Genomic DNA, 17,421 nt, shown 5'->3' on the forward strand with positions numbered 1-17,421 from the left:
GTTATTGATATTTCTCCCAGCAATCTTGATTCCAGCTTGTGCTTCTTCCAGACCAGCGTTTCTCATGATGTACTCTGCATATAAGTTAAATAAGCAGGGTGACAATATACAGCCTTGATGTACTCCTTTTCCTATTTGGAACCAGTCTGTTGTTCCATGTCCAGTTCTAACTGTTGCTTCCTGACCTGCATACAGATTTCTCAAGAGGCAGGTCAGGTGGTCTGGTATTCCCATCTCTTTCAGAATTTTCTACAGTTTATTGTGATCCACATAGTCAAAGGCTTTGGCATAGTCAATAAAGCAGAAATAGATGTTTTTCTGGAACTCTCTTGCTTTTTCCATGACCCAGCGGATGTTGGCAATTTGATCTCCGGTTTCTCTGCCTTTTCTAAAACCAGCTTGAACATCAGGAAGTTCACAGTTCACGTAATGCTGAAGCCTGGCTTGGAGAATTTTGACAGATACTTTGGTGGATACTTAATACACAACTATTTGTAAGAGAGAAAGGAGGGAGAAAGGAAAGAAGGGAGGGAAAGATAGGGAAAGGGAGAGGAAAAGAACTGTGCTTCCTACAATTGACAGAGATAAAAATACTAACAGTGGGACTCAGGCTTCTTGCTGTTGAAGCAAGAGTTAACAGGTAAGCAAGGCATGGAGTCTAAAATGATACATGTGGTAATGAATTATAACTGAAACCACAATATGAACTCATATTTTCATGCACGCATGCTAAGTCACTTCAGTCATGTCTGACTCTTTGTGACCCTATGAACTGTAGCCCTCCAGGCTCCTCAGTCTATGGGATTCTCCAGGCAAGAATACTCGAGTGGGTTGCCATGCCCTCCTGCAGTGGATTGTCCCAACCCAGGGATCGAACCTGCATCTCTTATGTCTCCTGCATTGGCAGGTGGGTTCTTTACAACTAGTGCTAGCTGAGAAGCCCAAACTCATGTCTACCTTAATATAAATACAGATGGTTGCATATAGAAATACTTATAAATAGATATATGCCTATATACACACATAATTTCTCTGCTCTATCACCTGAAGGGACTAAAGAACAATGATACCCCAGTAGCAACAAACATACCCAATACCTAGATCTTAGTTTCTAACACAATTCTTCAGTGAAAGAAACCAAAACTCCTTAGAGAAACAGCTAATTCTAAGACAGGGAAGAAAACATGCAAAATGAGCCTGGAGCATCTTGTATGTAAGATGTAAGTAAGGAAGTGATTTTAAAAAACAAACAAAAATCCACACACATAATGATGGCAGTGTATCCAATGGACACAGGGCTTCCCAGGTGGCACTAGTAATAAAGAACCTGCTTGCCTATGCAGGCAATGTAAGAGACACGGGTTCAATTCCTGGATCAGGAAGGTCCCCTGGAGGAGGAAATGGCAACTCATTCCAGTATTCTTGCCTGGAAAATTCCATGGACAGAGGAGACTAGTGGGCTACAGTTCATTGGGTTGCAAGAGTCAGACATGACTGAAGTGAGTTAGCACGCAGTGGACAGAGGAGCCAACTGAAAGAGCTCACTGTGGCCAAATCTGGAACAATCAGAGCAACGGACTAAGTAAAATAATGTTGAATTATAAAATAAATATCCATGAGTACATACTGATAGAAAAAATGACTAAATAATTTGAATGTAATAACTAGAAGAGGAAGAGACAAATTTGTGCAGAATTCCACATGATTTATGTAGCTATTCTGCCCTCAGGAGGTGAAGCTACCCCCAACTCTTTAAGTATGGGTTACACACTGTGACTTCTTTTCAGAGAGGGCAATGTGGAAAGTGGGGGTGGGGGGAAGAGAACTTCATAGTGGAGAAACCTGGTAAACACTACCTCAACCAGATGTTCAAGGTCAACGTCACTAGTCATCAGTCATGTAGATAAATGTACTCTCCATCTGTTACGAGCAAAATGGCACTTTACCTCTCTGGTTTCCCTCCCCTAAATTGGAAATCTCAGTCTACTCATGAGAAAAACAGACAAATCCCAGCTAAGAAACATTTTAAGAAATATCTAGCAAAAGTACTCTGCAAAACTCTCAAGGTCAAAAAAATTTTCAAGTTCATCAAACACATGGAAAGTCTGAGAAATTGTCGCAGCCCAGAGGAGCCAAAGGAGACATAATGAATAATGTTGTGAGGGATCCTGGAATAGAAAAAAAGACACTAAGTATAAACTAAGGAAATCTGAATAAAAATAATGTGTCAATATTGGTTTATTAGGGCTTCCCTGGTGGCTCAGCGGTAAAGAATCCCCCTGCAATGCAGAAGATGCAGGAGATATGGGTTTGACCCCTGGGTTGGGAAGATCCCCTGGAGTCGGGCATGGCAACCCACTCCAGTATTCTTGCCTGGGAAATTCCATGGACAAAGGAGACTGGTAGGCTACAGTCCATAGGGTCACAAAGAGGGACACGACAGAAGTGACTGAGCATGCATGCACTCATGCACATTGGTTTATTAATTATAACAAACAATATCATACCAACAAGATATTAATAACAGGATAAATCAAGTATAAAGTATATAGAGAACTCTATATATTGTAATTCAATATGTAAATATATAATAATCACATATTCATATACTGTAAATAATGGCTTCCCTGGTGGCTCAGACAGTAAAGAATCTGCCTGCAGTGCAGGAGATACAGGTTTGATCCCTGGATCAGCAAGATCCCCTGGAGAAGGGAAAGGCTACCTACTCCATTATTCTTGCCTGGAGAATTTCATGGACAGAGGAGCCTTGTGGGCTGCAGTCCATGAGGTTGCAAAGAATCAGAAACAACTGAGCAACTTTCATTTCATTATAATTGTAATTATATACAATATGTATAATAATTATACATGTAATTTTTCTATAAATCTAAAAGTATTGTAAAATGAAAGCTAATTTTAAAATCTCGTTAATAAAAATTTAACACAGTACAGTGAATGCAGTGCAAGAATAAAAGCATATGAACTGTAGGAGAAAAGTGGGGGAAAAAAGAAAAAAAAAGTCCTTTTTTGTTGTTATTCCTTTACTTTTGGTAGACTATAGCTTATTTTTGTAAAAAAAAAAAAAAATCAAAGGATTTGGTTTGGTCCTTAAAAATACTGACATTAACCTTTTGCAAGATCATCTCAAAATGATCATTTTGATCATTTCCTCCTCCATGAAGCTTCCCCTGGCTCCCCAAAATAACAGCTGCTCATTGCTCTGAGTGGCTGGCATCAATGAACTTAATTTACAATCATTGTTATAGGTGTTTCTCCCATTTGGCTGTAAACTTCTTAAGAGTAATGTCAACATCATGCCTTCTCTTGGTCTCTACACAGTGTCTGATACCCGTTCATTATCCAACACCATTTATTTCATGTCCACTGTTTAGTACCATGGATTGAACAGGAGGGAGAAAATTACAGAGAGAAATTAGCAACTGAATGTTATTGTTGAGAGAACTTTTTACTTCAGCAAAGCTCGGAAAAAAAGAATTCCAAAATGATACTTAAAATACTTTGACTCAAAAAGAAGAATAAATGCTCTTATATTTTCATTCATGTCTTTAAAGCTATCCATGTGTAATGTGTATATATTTTGGGTATTTCAGCTTACAACACATTATATTATAATTATTGCTGCTCATGTTAACTTCAATATTTTTAAAGACCAAACCAAATCCTTTGATTTTTTTTAATAAAAATAAGCCACAGTATACCAAAAGTAAAGAAATAACAATCAGATCTGGTGTGTGTTTATCAAAGCATGACCCCCTCTCTCTTCAACATTTCTAGAAAAATAAATAACAGTTTGAGCATCAGTTGCATAAGTAAAAAATACCATAATAACCCAGATACACTAACCTTACTACCTGGAATTACTTTGAACATTCATGCTTTATGTGATTTTTTTTTTAGGGTGTTTCCTACACTTAAAATGCTTGTCTCTCTCATACTTTTTCTAAGTTCAAACTCTTGGTTAGCTTTCAAGGTCAGCTCAAATATTCCCTCCTCCATGAAGCCTCCCCTGGCTCCCCAAGGATAATAGCTGCTTCCTTTGAGGGGTCTGCACTGCTTGTCCCTCCATGGACGTAATTTACAACCATCATTTATAGGTGTTTCTCCCATTTTACTGTAAACTTCTTAAGGGCAACGTCAACATCATGGCTTCTCTTGGTCTCTGCACAGTGTCTGACATCCATTCATTCATCCAACACCATTTATTGCATGTTCAGCATTCAATACCATGGAATGAACAGGATGGAGAAAATTACAGAGAAAAATTAGCAACTAAGTGTTAGTATTGAGAAAACTTTCTAATCCAGCAAAGTTCAGGGAAAAAAAAAAAAGAGGAAAATATTGAAACAGATCCAGTTTACTAAAAGTATTAACAAACCCTTACATCACAGATGGAGAAGGAAATGGCAACCCACTGCAGTATTCTTGCCTGGAGAATCCCATGGACAGAGGAGCTGGGTGGGCTACAGTCCACGGGGTTGCAAAGAGTCAAACACAACTGAGCAACTAATGCTTACATAACAGCACCAATGTATTTTTATAGTCAGTGTATATACTCCTAGGTGAAGGTCTCTCTCTTCTACCACGTTGTCCATTTTCTGTGATCTGGGACCCCTGCCATTGGGGTATAGAAAGCTGATAGGTCAAGACAAGTAAAATTGTTCAATAACAATGTTCATTTTCAAAAGAAAACATGAATGAGGAGTAATTTAGGAGAAGGAAAAAAATAAAAACATTTTTTTTCATGGCACAGGCCTGAAGTCCAGCTTACACTGTCAAGCTACTGCACAGGTTCATACAAATGAACTTGCCCTTTTGAATCTTTCGATTAAAGCAGGTGTTTTTTTTTCCTCCCTTGCAACTTACTTGGAGACTTCTCATGCATTGTTAATCAAAAGAGAAAGAGGGATTTAATACACTTGCTTAAAGCAACTTTATTTTAATCTACATTCCATAAGATGGATCTGCTCCCAAATCGACAGTTGTTGAAGTTATTAACAGAGTGCTGTCTCAATGTATCCATTATGGCTAGATTGACTTCTAGTAGAACCATTTGTGTGTGTGTGCTCTTATGGAATACTTGATTTCTGCCTTCTCTAGTATTGATTAATTTAAATTCAATTTTGGCATCAGTGCCAAAAAAGGCATTTTTAATTGCCATTGTCAAACAATTTCCAATAGGGCAAATAATAAGTGTATATTGTGCTCTATTCTGTTCTAACAAGTCTTTTATTGTCAGTGACAGGCCTCCTGGTCTTTTCTACTGAATTTGTAAGCCATTCATCCAGAGAATGCAGAAATGATTTCTGATTTCATACAAGGATTTTGAATGATCAAATTCCCCCAAACAATAAACTTCATGAAAGCTAGTCCTCTTTCATACCAATGGTCAGAATCACACACAAAGCTGTTACTTACTAAGATTTCTAAATATATTTCTAAATTGCCCTGTGGCTTTATTGTTCGGTTTCCAGTGTCGTCTTCTTTGATCTGTCATTGGCCACCCTCTAAATCTTCCAAACTCTTCCCCAAAATCCTGTTATTCCTTCAGGCCTGAGCCCTGACTGTGCATAGTTAAGCTGCCCACCTCCCCACAATTCTCTAGGGAACCCCATATACTGTCATGGATGGGACTGACTCTACCTTCTAATTAGGGTTCCCATCAACTTTTAATAAACTCTAGTCCATTTCTGTTTTTGCTAGTAGGGCATGATGAATCTATTTTCAAAATATCTCTTTAAAATGTCAGATTAATTCTGAAACAATAACTACCCCATGAGCTATCAATATTACTCTTCAGATTTTAAAATTCCTAGTATGATAGGGCCTAAAGCATCTCAATGTGGCAAAAGTTTGGCTGAGTTCAAATCCTGGTTCTGCCACAGACTGGGCAGAATTGAGTGACTTTTTCTGGATCCTTGAGCCTCATTCATCTCTGCAGATACTCTCTTTAGAGCACTTATTGTACGCCACGTGCTAGAGCTAGAGGGCTGAACAAGGCAGTCACGATGGCTCAATAAGCTGACCCTTTAATGGGCTGCTGCTGCTAAGTCACTTCAGTCGTGTCCGACTCTGTGTGACCCCATGGACGACAGCCCACCAGGCTCCCCCGTCCCTGGGATTCTCCAGGCAAGAACACTGGAGTGGGTTGCCATTTCCTTCTCCAATGCATGAAAGTGAAAAGTGAAAGTGAAGTCACTCAGCCATGTCCGACTCCCAGCGACCCCATGGACTGCAGCCCACCAGGCTCCTCCGTCCATGGGGTTTTCCAGATAAGAGTACTGGAGTGGGGTGCCATTGCCTTCTCCGTTTAATGGGCTAGGTTTCCTCATATTTACAACAGAAAGAGTTAACACCTGGGGAGTTCTCTGGTGGTCCAGTGGCCAAACTTCTGTGCTCCCAAATCCCTGGGTTTGATCCCTGGTCAGGGAACTAGATCCCATGTGTGGCAACTGGAAAAAAAAAAAAAAAATTAACACCTATCTTGTAGGGTTGTAAATATCAAATGATTCCTCAACACAGTTCTTCACCACCTCTGCTCTATGCTACCACCACCATGTTCCCCCACTTTCTTGCCCCTAAAGGATGATTGCTTTAAGTTTTCCTGCTGAAACTCTTCAAGATGAAATGACCTTGTCAAACCAGACCCGTTCACAGGAAGCCACACTCCTGGCTAGAGTTATTCTGGAGGTTGTCTCTGTGTAACCAAGATAACAGTGCTCTGGCCATGGCACACCGTCTCTGCCCAGACAAATGCCTGGATTTCCTTCATTCATTTGCTTATACTTCCCAGGTTATCATTTCAAAGTGCCCACTTAGATGGAAATGACACCTGTCTCCCTTTTCATTGGTAAGAGTTTTTTTTCCTCCATTGTGACTTGCTTTGAGACTTTTCATGCATTGTTAATAAAAGAGAAAGAGGGATTGAATACACTTGCTTGAAGCAACTTCATATTAATCTACATTCCATAAGATGGATCTACTCCCAAATCGACAGTTGTTGAAACTATTAACTCACAGACTGAAAACTAAAGAATGCATTTCTAAAGGTGTTTGTATGTTGCAGTATGAGGTGTAACTCTGGGAAGAATCTAATGTTTAATGCTATGTTTATTTGTTTCCAGATTCTGTTAGAAGTTGTGTAGCAAAGCTGTTCTTCACTTGTTCCCTGAAGGGTCATTACTGCCTCTACAGTAAATCCAGTTTTATTCTCATCAGTCAAGAACCTCAGCCATGGATCCAAATCATGTTCCTGTTTCAGCAGGTATGTATAATTCAAGTTCAACATGGCTCCTTAATGAGCCAGGTATGAGTTTATAATCATTTTTACTGAATTACTCTTTGACCAGAGTAATATGCAAATAATAACAATGCATACACATTTAATTAGTAATTTTTAACATGGATTTTTTTCTATATTTTAGGATAGTTTCCTTATAAAAGGCCCTAGATTAGTAATCAGGAAGACAAGCCTATTATTATCTTGAATATCTTTTCACTCTAAAATACAAATATTTTTTGTTCAATGATAACAACAAAAAATCACTTACTGGGGGTGGACAGCTTTCCTTATGGAGAGCTAGCCATTATTTCCCAATCTCCAAATAACTTTGGAGTCAGCATATCTTTTTTGACATTGTTAAAACACTGGAATGCCACTTTTCTATATAGAATTTACATATAGAGGTAAAGTTACATAAAGAGGAGTTTAAACAACAAAGAATTTGATGCAAAGATTTTTATCACCAAAAAAAAGATTCTTGTTTGGAAATGCTTATCTTGAATGCATTAAACTTTCAATAAAATCTGAATATAGATTACAAAATGTTAGTAATAGGAGGAATCTTAGACATCATTTTTCCAAATAAGCAAATTGAAGGACAGAACTCAGACTGCCTGACTCCTGACCCAGTGGTCTTCACTTGTGTTTAAAACGAAATGGGGATTGCTGGCAGGAACAGAGGGTAGAGGCAGAAAAAGGAGAATGCAAATGTTACAAAATGGTTAAAAATTAGGCCAGGTAATAATAAGTTTCTTTACTTCTATTAATAAAATATTTCTGTAATAGTCTCAGTGAAAGTCACTAATCAGATAGTCATATTTCTTTATAAAATGGGGCAGGTTTATTAAGAAAAAAATGAATTTTAATGCTGAATGTATCATAGTTGTAAAGTGGAACTATAACAATTAAGAAAGAAAAGAGACAAGTTAGACATGGCTCAGGGATACCATCTTTTTCTATATGAAGTCTCAAGAACACGTAATCATATCTTGTAGAGAACAACTCATATTTTGACGTGAATCAAATTGTATATGAATATAGGGACTTCCCTGGTGGTACAATGGATAAGAATCCACCTGCCAATGCAGGGGACACAGGTTTGACCCCTGGTCTGACAAGATTCCACATGCCTCAGAGCAACTAAGCCCGTGGCCACAACTACTGAGCCCACCTGCAGCAACTACGAAAGCCCACACACCCTAGAGCCTGTGCTCCGCACCGAGAGATGAGAAACCGCAGGACAAGAAGCCCGTGCGCTGCGGCAAAGGCAGCCCCAGCTCCCGCAACTAGAGAAAGCCTGAGCGCCGCAACCAAGACCCAGCACAAGAGAAAGTGTACATGAATATAAAAAACAGCATTGATTTTCTTCCTTTTCTTGAAATAAAAACCTTCTTCTCCTACTCTACTAATGTTTTTCAAGTAGTTTTCATCAGTGATTTTGTACTTGGTTTCATCTTTGGCTTTATTCTTCACAGTTGTCAGTTTTCTGAAAACAGACCAAGAAAGCTTGATTTTATCTTTGCCCTTTCTGTCTTATTTTATTGACTCAGTCTGATTCTTTGTTTTTTCTCTTTGAGCAAAATCACCAAAAAACATCTAGTTTTTTTTTTTTTTTCTTTGTTCTTTTTACCATAATGTTTCCTTTCTTTTTCTACACCTTTGATACTGTGTGATCTGGATGAAACCTGACTTTGGGATAACTAAAAAAATCATATCTTTGACTTGATAGTTACAAACCCATATGAGCCTAGTATGCTGGGCTAGACTCTTTCCTTTCTCTGTCAATTTACAGACTCATGATGGAGTTCTCAAATTAAGAGATTCCAGTCTAAATGGACCTCTTTGGAATGATGATTAATTAAATCAGGTCCTGCTCTTTTTAAGTGAATGGTCATATGCTGTATACATTTCTGATAATAATCAAGAAATTCCCAGATGTATATACATTTTGGGTTTCACATTAATCTGTTACTGGCTGTTAACCTTTTTAAACCTGTCAGCAACTTACTCAGAGTATGAGATCCTCCACCTTTTCCCACTAAGTACCAAAAATAGTTCATGTTGAGGAGGATAATAATGAAATTTTTCTGGAAAAGAATTGTTGTTCACTTACTAAATAGAAACCATGTACACAGAGACTATTTAGAGAGTCTCGTAAGTCAATATTTGGACACTCATTGACATTGAAAATGGGATTTTATAAGCCAATATCATTATTATTACACCTCCCACATGAAGGATAATATATATTATATATATTATATTTTGTGTGTGTGCATGTGCGTGTGTGTGTGTAATTGTGTGCCTTTATGTTCTGTATGTTTTTATAAAATTATTTCCTTGAATTGAGACACCTCTCACATTCTTAGGTATAACATCACATGTAAATGACTGTTAAACACATAATTGATTAAACATACAATCTAAATTTTCCTTTGAAATTTTTATTTTCATTAACTTGAATGAAATATATGTAAATGTAATTTTTTCTTATGTTAACAATCTTATTGTCCAAAACTTAAAATATCTTAAAGCTCTAAGAATATTCAGCCATTATACACTTTAGGACTGAAAATGTTTTTATTTTCCCAACCCTCCTTTACACTGTTCATATCTGAGGAATTGAATAATGGACTGTTGGTTATTTAATGTCTATTATTCATTATTTACCCTGTATAAATAAACTTGATGTATGCATGCTGCATGCTGAGTTGTGTCCAACTCTGCGACTCTGTGGACTGTAGCCCCCAGGCTTCTCTGTCCATGGGGATTCTCCAGGCAAGAATACTGGAGTGGGTTGCCATGCCCTCCTCCAAGGGATCTTCCTGACCCAGGGATCAAACCCACGTCTCTTACGTCTCCTGCATTGGCTAGTGAGTTCTTTACCACTAGCACCACCTGAGAAGCCCTAGAAAAACTTGATATTTGTACTCTAATTTTATACCTTAATTCTCAGATCTTTGAAAAATAAATATGAATATTTATATTAGCCATTTTCCAATTAAGTAACATGCTTGAGAAGTGATTGATATAAACACTACTTTACAAAGGTTGCTGCTGCTGCTAAGTCACTTCAGTCATGTCCAACTCTGTGCGACCCCATAGACTCCCCCGTCCCTGGGATTCTCCAGGCAAGAACACTGGAGTGGGTTGCCATTTCCTTCTCCAATGCATGAAAGTGAAAAGTGAAAGTGAAGTTGCTCAGTCGTGTCCGACTCTTAGCGACCCCATGGACTGCAGCCTACCAGGCTCCTCCGTCCATGGGATTTTCCAGGCAAGAGTACTGGAGTGGGGTGCCATTGCCTTCTCCTTACAAAGGTTAGGCATATTTATAGAAATCAATATCAACTGTCTTGAAAACGCTATTTAATAAGTTAAATTTTCTATTAAAAAAATAGAAAGCATGAAATGTACTGTACATTTGATCTTCAAAATAGATTTCTCTGTAGCTTTATTTAAACCATTTTTAAGTTCAGACCAAGACTAAAATAGTGCTTTGCAGCCATCACGCAATATTGTTGGGACACGAGATAACATGTCATGCTTCTCTCATGAATGCCCTTTCAGAGCCTGTTTCCTGAGCCGCTGTCCATTCAGAGTCATTCTGTACAATTCCTCAGAGCTCTATGGGAGAAGACCCAGAAAGGGGGTGCTCACAGCTTTGAAACAGCCATGATAGAGTCCACATTCCCACAGCAAAAGGTAAATGCTTCTTTCTTTGCACATGTTATTTTTAGCCAAGATTCAAGATGAAAGAGTTTGCTTTTTCTTAATGGTTCAATTTTTCCTCTTCTTTCCTTTCCTTTCTTTTATTATTATCAGAAGACACTAAGTAATGATTTACATGTCATGCTATAGTGGATTCAGGACCTAGTGATATCAGTAGACAGAGTCACTGCCTTTTGAGGCTCCCAGACTGACATAATGCAGACCACTGAGAACCACACAGAAACAGAAAACATTTTACAGATAGACAACTCTAGGATTGAAGAGGAAAGAGCAATTGGACTTTAGGTTCTTTGGGGCTTTTCATTTCTTCCCTGCATACTTCCTCTCATCACCTGACCCTTTGCTGTCACCACAAAGTTAGAAAAGGAAGACAAGATGAACAGGAAGGAATAGAGCATGGTCAGGGTGAGAAAGAGCTCTGTTGAGACAGGCATGGATGATGTGAGTTAGAGCCTTTTAGGAGTGTGAAATAGGGACATCTCTCTCAGGAAACAGTTGACCGAGACCTCCTGAACAGGCCATCAAACTGGGAAAGACCAGAAAGTGGAACCATGCCCACCCAGTCAATAGAGTGATACTGGAAGTGGATGCTCACTGCTGTGATCACATTGAAAAGGGGCACAGGCCTGGGTATGGAGAATAATTGGAGGAAGCCTGACTGGAGACAGGAAGACTATGAAGGAAGTGATCACTGTAGTCAGGTAGGAAATGAAAGCCTGAACCAAAGTTGGAAGTTATAGGAAGAGGATGGATTCAAGAGGCAGTAAAGACGCAGAATCAACAGGACTTGGTCCCTGATAAGGAAGATGGAAGAACCAAAAATGACTCCAGGTGTATCTATGGCCAATGGATAATGGCATCATCTTAAAAAAGTTGACCGCAAAGGAAGCTGATGTGGAGGAAGAAGATAAATCATTCTGGTTTACACATTTTGAGTACGAGTTGTTTGTGTAGATAACCAGGTGGTGATGGTCTTTGAATTACCAGTGTGGAACTTAGGAAGAAAGCCAGAACTGGAGATATTGGACTCGGGTGTCAAAGATACCACTTGATGTCATGACAGTAAGTTGGATCACTCAGGGAGAACATGGCTAATGAGAATAGAAAATGGTTATTGATCTCTCCCTTCTCATATTCAGAGAACCTAATTATCCTTATTTTGCTTTCAAGAAAGCCCGGTAATAAGCACTGGATGCTTACTGATGAAACCAGAGATTCTAGGAGTGTATGCTCTTGGTCTTTGTCCTTGTTTTACTATTAATAAGGGGAGCAAACATACTAATATTAAATAAATTCAAAGTATAAACAACTAGCAAATTAATAAAAAACTGTTATATTGTGAAACAAACTCAATACCTCTTAAGTGCTAAAGGGTTGTGAAAAAATGAGAAATGGTAGTAATTCATCAAAAGCTTAGTTAGTATGATATGTAAGACACTGAAACTACATTCTATTATTGCATCACTGTTTTTGACTTTGGTTTAAGAATTAGATATGTAGTATGAAAAATAAAGGAAATCCCATAATTGCATCAATGCAAAGTAGAATGGAATTCTCTCCTTATTTCATGAAAATTTTAAACTATTGTATCATGTTTAAAGACAATGCCTCAAATTCTTAGCAATGTTTGTCTGTGAGCTGTATTTTAACTAGAGGGAACTAGTAAATTAAAACTTGGCAGGCAGCATCAAGTCCTAAGAGACTGGGGAAAAAAACTTGGCAAACAAGTTTTGTGCATGCTCACAAGTATCCTTATTCATATTTCTCCTAGTTCATACCAGTAAATATTCCTCTAGGGAAGAATTAATTGTAGAACAAAATGTTTTAGAAATTTCAGAAGTTTTATAATTTGGTTTACTCATAAGTATTAGAAAAAGCTTTGATATCTGGAATGTAAATTATGTGGCAAGGTTATCAGCCCAGGTATTTCCCAATCAAATTGATTAGGAAATGGCAACCCACTCCAGTGTTCTTGCCTGGAGAATCCCTGGGATGGAGGAGCCTGGTGGGCTGCCGTCTATGGGGTCGCACAGAGTCGGACACGACTGAAGCGACTTAGCAGCAGTTATCTTTATTTTATGAAGTAGTCTTCTCATTAAATTCAAAACAGCTGTGAGAATGGTCCAACGTCTGCTTTCTTGGCACCACCTGTGCCAGTCTGTACTCATGCTAGTGATTTGAAAATTATGGGCAGGTGTGTATCTGTTGCTGTGATAGAATTACATTGCAGCTAACTAAATTCAGGTATACAAAGAAGGAAGAAACTTCTGAGAAAATACCTAAGTCTCTGGAATATAATTCTCTGGAGAGTTTGTTATTGAGAATTTTTAAAATAAAATCTTGGAATTTTAGAACTGAAAATCAGCAGTAAGATATCTATTAAACTGCAAACTTCTTGAAGGCAAGGATTGCACTGTTTTTACCATTATATTTCCAGAGTCACACAGTGCCTGACACACGGTTGCTGCTGCAGCTGCTAAGTCAGGCTCCCAATAAATAATAAGGACCAATTGAATAAGGCTTCCCAGGTGGTGCTAGCAGTAAAGAACCCACGTGCCAAGGCAGGAGATGCAGGAGACTGGCGAGTTACAGTCAATAGGATCACAAAGAGCCAGACATGACTGAAGTGACTTAGCACACATGCATGCACCAGTTGGATAAATAAATAAATCCTATCACTTTCCAGATGTTGCAATTGGAAGCATAGGGACTTGTTAGAGATCACACACCTCGTCAGTGGCAGAGCAGGAGCATGAGCGTACACCATGGTGGCATGAGGGCCAACACCAATACTCTGGGTTTTCTCTACTCTGTGCTTGTAAGATTACAATTCCCTGCCTCTTGCAGTAAGCCTTGGACATGTGACTTGCTTCAGCAAATGATATATAAAAAGGGATATGTATCACTCCAGGCTCCTCCATCCATGGAATTTTCCAGGCAAGAGTACTGGAGTGGGTTGCCATTTCCTTCTCCAGGGAATCTTCCCAACCCAGGGATCGAACCCAGGTCCCCTGCATTGCAGGCAAACACTTTACCATCTGGGCCACCAGGGAAGCCCTGTATCATTCCAGTCAGAAGCTTTTAAGAACCACTTTGAAGAACCAGTGCTTCTCTCTTCATCTTGCCTCTCTTCCCCTACCATGGAGATTGCAGAAGCAAATGTTGATATTAACTGGTCAGAACGATGGCCACAGCCTGCAACTCCAAACTCCCACACAGAAGATGGCTTCTCTGGAGAGTTAACCAGACCCCCCCCCCAACACACGCACGCACGCACGCACACATACACACACACACACTTTACATGAGCAAGGAACAACCTTCTGTTCTGTTAAAAACTATAGATTTTGTGTTTGTTATGGGTGTATAACGTACCTATCTTTACTAGTTATCTTGATTTTAAATAGTAATAAAAACATTTTTTTTAAACCTGGATTAATGGAAAGATATGCTGTTCCTCTGGCTAGGAACACTGATTATGCAAATGGAAATTACTCTCAGATTATAAATATAATTTATTTCCAACCATAATAGCAACAGAATTTCTTCATGGAGTTAGACAAACTGATACTAAATTTGAAAATAAACAAAACAGTTCTGAAAAAGAACAGAGAGGAGAAATTTTTTTCTACTAGGAAATGAAAACTTATTGTAAAAGCACAATAAGATGAGGGGATGATTATTGCTACAGGGATAAATTAATAGTAAGGAATATAGGGTCCAGAGCTAGTTCCAAGAACATATGCACACTTGATAGATGATAGAAGGGAGATTTCCAATCAGTGAGGAGAAAATAAAGTATTTAAAAAGCAGTATAGGGATATGTCGGAGAAGGCAATGGCACCCCACTCCAGTACTCTTGCCTGGAAAATCCCATGGATGGAGGAGCCTAGTAGGCTGCAGTCCATGGGGTTGCTAAGAGTTGGACACGACTGAGCGACTTCACTTTCACTTTTCACTTTCATGCATTGGAGAAGGAAATGGCAACCCACTCCAGTGTTCTTGCCTGGAGAATCCAGGGACCGGGGAGCCTGATGGGCTGCCTTCTATGGGGTCGCAGAGTCGGACACAATCAAAGTGACTTAACAGCATAGGGATATGTGATTTTTCCAGATTGAAAAGATAAAATTCAATGCTGTCTCGACACTATCATGAACAAATTAACTCCAAATAAAGCTCTAAATGGAATCAGTGAAACTTTACAACAATTAGACAAAAATAACAATGGTTGTCTTTATGACCTCAGGATAAAAATTTAAGACCTAAGTAAACAGAGATCATAAAGGAAAAATGAATAGATTTGACTACATAAAAAGTTTAAATTTCTGTATGACAAATTATACCGTAACAAAGTTAAAAGGCAAGCATAACAGCATAACCTGGGTGGGAGGAGTTATTTAAAATATGTTTAACTGACACAAGCTCTTCTACACATCAACAAGGAAGAGACAACCAACCCAAGAGAAAACTGGGCAAGATACATGAACAGAAAATTCACTGAACAAAAACTCAAGTGGCCAAAACACCTAAGAAAAGATGTTTAGACTCACTAAAAGTCATTGAAATAATTGATTTAAAATATTAAAAATGAAGTACCATTTTACAATGATCAGACTGTCAAGAATAAAAAATTGTGGCAATAAGGTTTTGGCAAAGATATAAAAAGATAAGAATGTTCATACATGACATATGAGATTATGTACTTAAGTAAATATCAGGTAGATCTACTTAAAAAAGAAAAAGTAATTAAAAATACATAGCAATAATTAGATTCATAAATGACAGCTAGCTAACAAGGGGGATGAGTAACAAGGGGCGGTGTACACTTTTCAGAAGTGTTCATTGCATTTATAACTTATCAGAAAAAATACTATAGGCATTTCCCACAAAGGATTCCCCTTATCTAGTTAATTGACAAATCTGTTTCCTCACATATTTTTATTTCTTCTTTCTTCCCTTCTTTCTTCTTCCTTCCCTCCCACCAGCCCTCCCTCCCTCCTTCTCTCTTTCTCCCTCTCCTTCCTTCCTTTCTCTCTTTTTTTTTTTCTTTCAGTGAGAGCATTTAAGTAAGAAATGCTCATTTCTTTCAACCAAACATGTAAAAATGTTATGTCCTAAGAGGGCTTAAGACAAATTTACATTTACAATGTTTTTTAAAGGACAATCTGGGAGTAGCTGGTTATATTTTAAATTCATGTACCCTATTATCTTGAAATTCCATTTCTAGGTGCAACTCACATATTTGCACCAAGAGAACATGTCAATTAACAGAAGTAAACTGAACATTGTATCAAAAAATCAGGAACAATGCAAATGTTATCATTAGAAAGATGGAGAAAAATGTCATAGTATAGTCATGCTATACAGGAAGTGAAAGTGAATTCGATACACATGAGCAGTAAAATGGAATAAATATTAAAAACATAATATTGATGTTTAATAAACAAGTTGCAAAAGTATGACATGAATAGTATAATAGCTTGTGTAAATTTTTAAAACACATTAAGCAGTATTAGGCATTATTTATGGGTGCATATACTTGTGATAAAACTATAACAGCATATTTATAATCTCACAAAATTTGTGCTGGTGTTGCCTCTGGATAATGAGGAAGGGATGGGAAGGAGGGAAATGTTACTGGGAAGGAAATTAAGATCTCATGTAATTTTGTTTTTAAAAACTCAAAAGCAAAATATTAGCATTTGTTAAATTTGGCCTACAAGGTCATGGGTATTTGTTACAGTATTCTTTGTACATGCCTTTCTTTCTTTCTTTCTTTCTTTCTCTCTTCCTTTGGATTAAACCTGTAAATAATGTCTAACAGTAGAGGATTGACAGATTTGACTGTAAAAATATGAGGTTTGTTAAAAAAATCTGTCTATATAGTAACTTGAAAATATGTGTAATAAATATGAAAGACAAGTTTAATATCCTTAAGATGCTATGAATTCATGCAAATCAATAATCACTGAACCTAAGACATGAGCAAATAATTCAAAGGAGACTTTGAGTGCAGAAAAAGTATTCAGCCTCATTAGTAGTCAGGATTTAAAAACTGAAGTTAAGATAACAGTACTCTTTTTAATCCATTTTTTAAAAGACAGTAATCAGTGCTGGTTAGAGTTAAGGGAGTTTAGATACTTTCACACATTTCTAGTCAGTGTATAAATTATTTCTAAATAGGCAATTTAGCAATGCAGGTCAAGAGTCTTAAAAATATTCATATCCTTTAACACAGTGATTCTACTTCTAGGAATCTGTTCTAAAAAATAATCTGAAATGTGTACAGAACTTAAGATACGCACATCAAAAAAGTACTAGGGACTAATCTGTAGTAGCCTAAATGTCTACAAGTGTGCAAATGAAAGTGTTATATATGTATGCTATTAATA

The 17,421-nt window shown here is 37.8% G+C and overlaps 1 protein-coding gene across 3 annotated transcripts in view; it reads left to right on the forward strand.

Moving 5' to 3' along the window:
* VEPH1 (ventricular zone expressed PH domain-containing 1) overlaps positions 1-17,421 on the forward strand; it is a 276,656-nt gene that overhangs the window by 215,267 nt on the left and 43,968 nt on the right. For all 3 annotated transcript variants that reach the window (XM_010839863.1, XM_010839864.1, XM_010839865.1), the window contains exons 10-11: positions 7,143-7,282; positions 10,868-11,002. In XM_010839863.1, coding sequence (XP_010838165.1) covers positions 7,143-7,282; positions 10,868-11,002 — 275 coding nt within the window. The remainder of the gene's footprint in view (positions 1-7,142; positions 7,283-10,867; positions 11,003-17,421) is intronic.

Source organism: Bison bison, unplaced genomic scaffold (genome assembly GCF_000754665.1).
Source record: "Bison bison bison isolate TAMUID 2011002044 unplaced genomic scaffold, Bison_UMD1.0 scf7180017864135, whole genome shotgun sequence".
NCBI lineage: Eukaryota > Metazoa > Chordata > Mammalia > Artiodactyla > Bovidae > Bison > Bison bison.